General features: G+C 42.0%; 1 protein-coding gene across 3 annotated transcripts in view; it reads right to left on the bottom strand.

The window, feature by feature from the left end:
- Positions 1 to 3,199: 3,199 nt before the first annotated feature.
- The window catches only part of spns2 (SPNS lysolipid transporter 2, sphingosine-1-phosphate), an 86,419-nt gene continuing 81,956 nt past the window's right edge, over positions 3,200 to 7,662 (bottom strand). For all 3 annotated transcript variants that reach the window (XM_069667945.1, XM_069667943.1, XM_069667946.1), the window contains one exon: positions 3,200 to 7,183. Coding sequence is in view for 2 of the 3 variants with exons in the window: in XM_069667943.1 (XP_069524044.1) it covers positions 7,172 to 7,183 (12 nt within the window). In the remaining variant the exon portion in view is untranslated. The remainder of the gene's footprint in view (positions 7,184 to 7,662) is intronic.

Here is a 7,662-nt window from a genome sequence, read left to right as displayed (position 1 = left end):
GTTTGTGCACCCTGTCATAGACACGTCCATTAGAGCTATTAGCCGTCATGTTCTGTAACTCTGCCCTTTCTAATGAGTGTCCGCACACAGAGGGCCTTCAGCTGTGGACTCCCTCACTTCCTGTGAAGGTAAATATTATGTTCTTTTTCTCTTTGCATGCACAGCACTGATGGAGCCGTGTGTCGTGTCTGTGATGTGTCAGTGCGTCTGTAAACCACTCTGGAGTCTGTGAGATTACTTTACAAACTGAGGCTCACAGAGGCCTGCCTGACTGCACCTGAACAATACAGTGGTTCATTCACAGACTCACTGCGGCCTTCTCTCTCTGCGATAAAAATCAGGTCTTTGTGAGACGCTGCAGAGACGAGGAGATGAGGAAAAAAGGTATCCTGTTCTCTAAAGTGGTGTGTTTTCTTACACTAAAATGTTTACAGGTAAATGTCATACTTTTACCTTGAATCATCCTTTTGAATCTTCACTGTGACGGAGCTGAACATGTGAATAAATCCTGACAACTATAGATGACTTTAAAACACTTGAGTACTTTACTTTAGTATACAGCAAGGTACAGAAAGAAAGTGTGTTGTAGTAAGTAAGGGACAAATGTGTCACACTTTATCATAGAAGTTGGACATAGCATACACAGCACAAATGAACATTTTAACAAGCACACAAGCCAAATATAACCTGTTATCTAGAGCAGTTAAAAGCATTTCAACAACACCTTTCAGTCATTCTAATCTAATAGAGTTTCAATGTATAAAATGTTCAAAGTAAATCTGCTGAAACAGGAACACAAACTGTAAACTGAAACATTACTTTAGGAAATGAAGAATCATGTGTTAGTCATTGCTCATCAAAGGAACAAATCTGCAAGTCAACATTGTTGATTGGTTTTTAGCCAAACTGGACAATTTCATGGTTTTAACAAAGTAAAAGCCCCCCTCCAGAGAAAATCCAGAGTTTAACCTTGTAAACACCTCCATGTGGTGTTCTTCATGTGCTACAAGACACATCAGGGACAACATCAGCAGTCATCTCCATGGCTGGGCCTGTCTGCTTTTAAACTGCAGTGTACTAAGGACAGGCTGAACAACACGTTTTCAGATTGGCAGGTTTGAGACGTCACAAACCTAAGGAGCCAATCCCATTAATGGACTGGGTGATGCTATGCGTATCATTATGTGTAACCTATGGCAACCACTTCAGCGATGCAGGAGCCAGCTGTAACCGTCATTTTTGCAAACTCACTACTGTCGACTAACGTTAACTTTACTACTACTGATTACTACATTTCAAGCGAGCTAAGTTTCAACAAGTTGTCACTGAACGTTGGCAGAGACGTGATTTCTTTTCGACATGGAGGGGGCGGTTGGAAATGTTCATAGTGGGCGGGGCCTATGCAGATTGAGTTTTTAATGAGGCGGAAGGAGGAGATGTCTTGGGAGGATTTTTAAGGTAATCAAACGTATTTTGCAGAAAAAACATATCAGACACAATTTATTATTTCAAGCAGAGCATTTATACGTCTTTAAACATGACTGGAGCGGTTCTTTAATAGATCAGTTGATTGAATCTCTTATCTCAAAACATTATCAGGTAGACATTTAAAAACCATTTGCTGTAAATATAGTGTGCCTGGTGCGGTTCATAACTTGTAAGTACACAGTTTCAATGTCAAACAACACTTTCATTACAGATGCGACCACATATTTCATTGTGGCTACCAAAAGTGTTCCGTGTTGGTGTCATAAAAATATAAATGTTCAAGTCTTTCAGACACTGTCCAAATAAGTAAAGCATGTATTGTACAAATGTATGAAATTACTAAATGGGGCGGCTGTGGCTCAGTGGTAGAGTCAGTCGTCTTTCAATCGGAAGGTGGCGGTTTGATCCCCAGCTTCCTCAGTCTACCTGTTGGGCTGAGACACTGAACCCCAAATTGGTCCCTGTGTGTGTATGTGATGAGTGATTGATAGTTGGACACTTAACGTAACAGCCTCTGCCATCAGTGTGTGAATGTGTGCGTGAAAGGGTAAATGTGACATGTGGTGTAAAAGCAGCTTTGAGTGGTCACAAGATTTGAAAAGTGCTATATAAGTGCAGTACATGTACCAGTTACTGCCAATGAAAACTTGACTGGCAGATCGGTTAGTCCTCGATATTTGTGAACCAGCATACAGAACCATTTCTTCACGAGTTGCTTTTAATTGACTTTAAATCAACTGATGAGCTGCACAAAACGAACAACTTATCCATTCATTGATAAGTTATGTAATTAGTTAATCAGAGACACTGTAATTCACATCCATGTCACTTATCACACAGATACACCAGACGCTGACCAGGTCATGTTGAAGCATATGATTGCAGTTAATTGCTGCTCAAGACCAAATGCAGCTGAGAGTTAATATAAAGCAACACTGAAATAACTCTGACGGCACAGTGGTGCAGTGTTAGCACTGTCGCCTCAGAGCTAGCAGGTTCCTGGTTCGAATCCCAGTTCAGACGTAAGGGGCCTTTGCATGTTCCCCCCTTACATGTGTGGGTTCCCTCCGGGTACTCCGGCTTCCTCCCACAGTCCAAAGACATGCTCCACATGGTTCATTGTTGACTCTAAAATTTCCCGTAGGTGTGAGCGTGAGCGTGAGATGCTGTCTGTCTCTGTGTGTCAGCCCTGTGATTGACTGGCGATCAGTACAGAGTGTACCCAGCCTCTCGCCCAATGACAGAATTGGCTCCAGCCCCCCCGCGACCCCTAAAAGATGGAGAAACTAACTCTACCCATGAACATTTGAGTTCTTGCATGTGATGCGTAAAAACAAGAGGGACCATGGCGTCTATTTTTAGGTGTCAGCAACCCCGGAGCTACATTATGAGACATGAATGTGAATAACAACAAATTTGTGCACTGAATAAAAACTTCTTCTCCCCAGAGACTCCAGCTGTGTTTGTAATAAAGGGAACTTTAATGTGGGCGCAGCTGACATGCACAGTGTGTGGTGCATAATCACATGAATCTAAAGCTCATCTCAGTTACAGTTACATAACCCTGAAGCACGTCTGGAGCGTACAAACGAGACACATCTTAGCTCTGACGAGAAGCAGCTCTGAGTTAAAGTAAACACTTCTGGAGACACTCCTGGATGCCGGATGTGATGAATGTGTGACAGAGTAAAACAGAGGCAACACGCTGGTGTGAAGTGATTAAATAAGTTTATTTGATTTACAGACATGTACATTTTCTATCACAGTTCAGTTCTAGAATAATATCCTTTGATTTCAAACACCTCTCACATCGCTCTAAAAATAAAAATAACCTCTGTTTTCTGCTCAACATCAGAAAAAGGCTTCTTTATACATGATTCTTGTATGACAAGAAATAGCACATTCTTAATACATCACTTCAGTGATTATTAACACAGAATTACTCAATACAACGGACTTATACTCCTAAAGGATCGGTGCTAAAACGTCTAAAATTTGGCAAAGTGAAACTCGATTCATGACCCATCTGACCAGAGCCAACGTCCCTTTTCTGATGATAGATGACAAAGAGTCAGCACTTACTGTGAGCATGAAGTGACAGACCTCTACTGCAGAGGCTGTGGAGTTGATGGTTCAAATAAATCCCTGAACAATAAATGTGCAAAATGGTTTAAAGAGAAAAGAAAGAAACAACATTTACAAGAGCTACAAAAAATGGATGCAAAATAATCGCACCCGAAACATGACAGCAATCGGTTGTTTTAAAACAATCACATTGCATTTCTTTTTGTGTGTTAAATGTGTGAGAATCTACGGTGGCCCAGAAGGGCAAACACAATTTAATGAACCAAAAGATTTTCAGTCGGAGAAACAGGCTGCAAATTTAAAAACACAAACAAATGTATAAAACATATTCACCAACGGAAACTTGATGCAAATGAAAAAATCTGTAGGGAGCTGAAACAAGATAAAGCGAACATGCTGCAAATACACAAATGCAAAGGAAAAAAAAACAGGAACAGGAACAGAAAATTGCAGCATTTCCAGCAATCGTAACAGAAGTGCTCCAGGCCTGAAGGGGGCGCTAAGTAGAGCTGGAATTTTGTGAAACGTATCTTATTGTTGCACTTTTTTAGATGTATAAAACACTCCCCAAATGCCCAGAGTTCACAGAGCGGGCAAATTAAGCTATTAGTGCCGCTAGCTGCAAGGCTAGTTAAGCTAACTAGCTAACAGTAGCTCGGTTAGCAGCAGCGGTAACTTAAGCATGGCTATCTCTCCATCAGAATCAGAAACAAGTTTTACCAAAATCAGTCTAAAGTCTTGGGATTTTTTTTTCATAACTTATTGATACATTTATCAAATTCATCGCTTTCTCTCCTTTCCTTAAAAAAAAAAATGTTTCCAATTATCGCCCCCTACAGGCCCGGAGCACTTCTTTTGTGATGACTCAATATACCACAATTTTCTGGGCGTGTGTGTTTTTAAGGTTTCTGCAGCATGTTCTTATTTGTTATCATATGTGTTTTTAAATTTGCAGCACGTTTCTCCTAATGAAAATCTTTTTGGCCATTGCAGCGTGTTGGCCCTCGTCAGCCACCGTAAGAATCCAATTCATGGTCACAGTAAACAGGGTGAGTCTTAGTGATGTAAAAAGGTATTGTGTTGATTCATTGTGATACAAAAGGAGGAACATTTCTAAACCCAATGACAAACAGCAAAGTGTAGTATACTCAAACATTAAACTTCCCTTTATAGATTATTCTTCATTATGGTAACAAACAAATAAATACATTGCATCAAAGCCATCATTTACAATATATTAAAGTTGCTGCGTGATATAGCTTTATATATCTCTATTGTAGTTATAAAAAAAAAAACCATTTGGTAACATTAAAAAAAAGTCGATAAAAGGAAGGTAAGAAGCTTAGTTCATTAAGATGTAGGTGTGTAAACACGTCAGGTTGGACAGAGTCACATTCAGAGAGCTCCACGCAGTTGGAGAGAAGCTAAAGCTAATGATCTGTAACAAGGACACAGCCCACACAGCCCCCCACACACAGCCGGTGAGTCACGCTCGCACATCAATGCTACAAGAAGCACCTCAACGTCTCCCTTTATTCCTCTGCTGAGGTCAGACCACCCTCCTCCACCACCTCTACTCCTCTTCCTCCTCCTCCCTCTGTGTTTTCTCGGAGGTTTGCAAAGTGCTTTTTTTTCTCCTTTAATGCACAAGTTTTAAAACCTTTGACTCCATTAGTGGCTTCAAGGTTTCTGTAAAATTGTATCCAGCAGAGTAAAAAACGTCCCTCAAGGCAGCTTCAGATCAAACTTTTGCCTTTACTTTTGTACAAACAAGCAACTAGCTAGACTTTACTTTAAAATAGTAAATAGGATGCTATTGTTAATGCACAGAGGCATTTTCAGTCTACTGTGTTCTTCTGTTTATTATGTAAATCTTAATTTTTATGAGTCTTTCAGTGACATCTGAGGACCTGCTGCTCTCATTCCACAGCGGGATTCCTCTCTTATCTGTTATCAACGATAATTAGAGCTCTCCATCAGTCCAACCTGGGGCTGAAGAATTTCCTGTTCCTGTCTGGGATTTCGATTTCGCTCTGAAATAAACCGATAATTGTGTTTCAAAGCTCCTTTTTTCTAATGGTGGAAGGGGATATCTACAATAGCGAGGGGGGGACAGGTCTCTTCTCACAATGGCTGTCATTGTAACCAGCGAGGACCAGACTGGAATCCATCTTTAAAAGCGAGTCCGTCTCTGTGTGGGCGTCGTGTCCAGAAATTCAAAACCAACCATCAGAGAGCTTTAAAGGGAAACCTAGCTCACTGATAAGGCAGTGTGTACAAAAAAACGGTTCCTTTAAAAATGTCTGTATTGCTTCTACACAAAAAACAAAGTCAAAAAGAGTAGCATTAACTTTTGGGAAAAAAGCATGTACAATATAAATTATAAAATATATAATCCAGTGTCTGTTTTAAAAATTGCCCCGATTGCATCATAATCCCTCTGAAACAATCATAGGCAGAAACCTCCAGTTTCACACAAAACAAAAGAAAACATCACAAGAAACCTTGTGACAAAATAATGTGCAGAAGTCTCTCGTCTCTGTCTTGCTCTCTGGTGCCGTCGGCGCTGATTTAAGTGCTAAAAGCTACGGATGAAAACACACACGGGGTGGGGGGGTCAAAAGAAACAGCAGATGAGGTGAAAGCTCGAATTGTTAAGGCTGATTCACTGACCGTCAGACAGAAACACTTTTTGGCTCTTGGTGGACAGCTTTGTTTACATGCACACGGAACATCTGATTTATGGTGAAAACACTGAACTCATCGTGTCAACACTAACCATTTGAAGTGAATATTGTTAATACTGTGATTAGGCTGTGCAGGGTTATCTAACCCTCCTGCAGCATATTTTAAAAGAGTTTAAACACAGATTACTGGGATTTAGCAGCTTCTGTCTGTATAAGGGTGGAACAAAATGTGGGAAATTTGAGTAAGCAACATAGCTTTATGAGTGCAGCTTAAAACTGTCCAGCTGCAAATTTAAACTCATTAACTGAATAGAGAAAAGCTGAATTAAAGTGTGCATGTAAACACAGCCAGAGATGGAAGTCATGAGGGTTGTTGGAGGTCAGTGCAAAGTCTGAAGGAATGTAATGACGCTATGGCACTTGGTGCGGACTGACAGCCGATGTAACAGACAGACACAGAGGAGACAGAAAGGCAGACAGACAGACAGGGCAGGTTCATGGTCAGCATTCAGTAGTATGGCATCAGGAGTCAGATAGGGGTCACATGGGGTGGGAGGATTCTGCCACCCCGCCTCCTCCCTGGAAGGTTCAGTGGATCCTCGCAGATGGAGGTGAGGAGGACACCGGCTGTCGGCCAGCAAACCGCTGTGCGACTTCACGACGGTCTGTGACGTCGGAGGCGTTTCAAGGAGGGGCAAGACGCGCCCTCGTTCCAGTTCTGAGCGGCCTCCGTGAGCCAAAGGAAGAGCAGCCGGGACGAGGAGGAAGAGGAGGAGGGAGGACGATCGTGGAGGTGACGGCGGTGATGAGGACATGGGCGTGGTTTAAAAGAAGCGGATCAGCTGCCCTCGCTTTTTATCGCCAATTTGTCATCCTTATTAAGTTTGGTTGCTCCTTCAGATGGCTCCTCATTATGTTGTCACCTAGAGAGAGGGAGAGAGAGAGAGAGAGGGGAAGAGATGGGGGGAGAAAGGAGGGGAGGAAGCAGTTAGAGTCCAGCTTCACCACAGGACATTCACATGTAATTAACGTTGAGGTTGAAAGCTCCTGGGCCATCTGTTGGGACCTTCCTGATAACAACATGACCAGTCTGTGACCTAAATATTTTCAGCATACCGACACATAAACAGTTTGTTTAATGCAGACCACCACCCCCCCCCCCCCACACCCCCACATCCCCTCTAACCCCCAAATCTGTACAACAGCAAGCTTTAAGCTGCAGGAACACACAGCTGCTGTCCCTGCAGATACGGGGGTTACATTAAAGGCATCAGTGTACTTATCAAGTGTTTTACTAAGCATGTACACAAAGATTAATGAGGGAAAGGGTTCACTCATGAACAATTGGGGGTGGGACAAGATATCGATACAGCAACATATCGTCGTCACACCTTTTTAAGGG

Source organism: Semicossyphus pulcher, unplaced genomic scaffold (genome assembly GCF_022749685.1).
Source record: "Semicossyphus pulcher isolate SPU_LCO1_2020_fin unplaced genomic scaffold, fSemPul1.0.p SCAF_10, whole genome shotgun sequence".
NCBI lineage: Eukaryota > Metazoa > Chordata > Actinopteri > Labriformes > Labridae > Semicossyphus > Semicossyphus pulcher.
The sequence above is the reverse complement of the archived record's forward strand: the minus strand, read 5'-3'. Positions and strand labels throughout refer to the sequence as shown.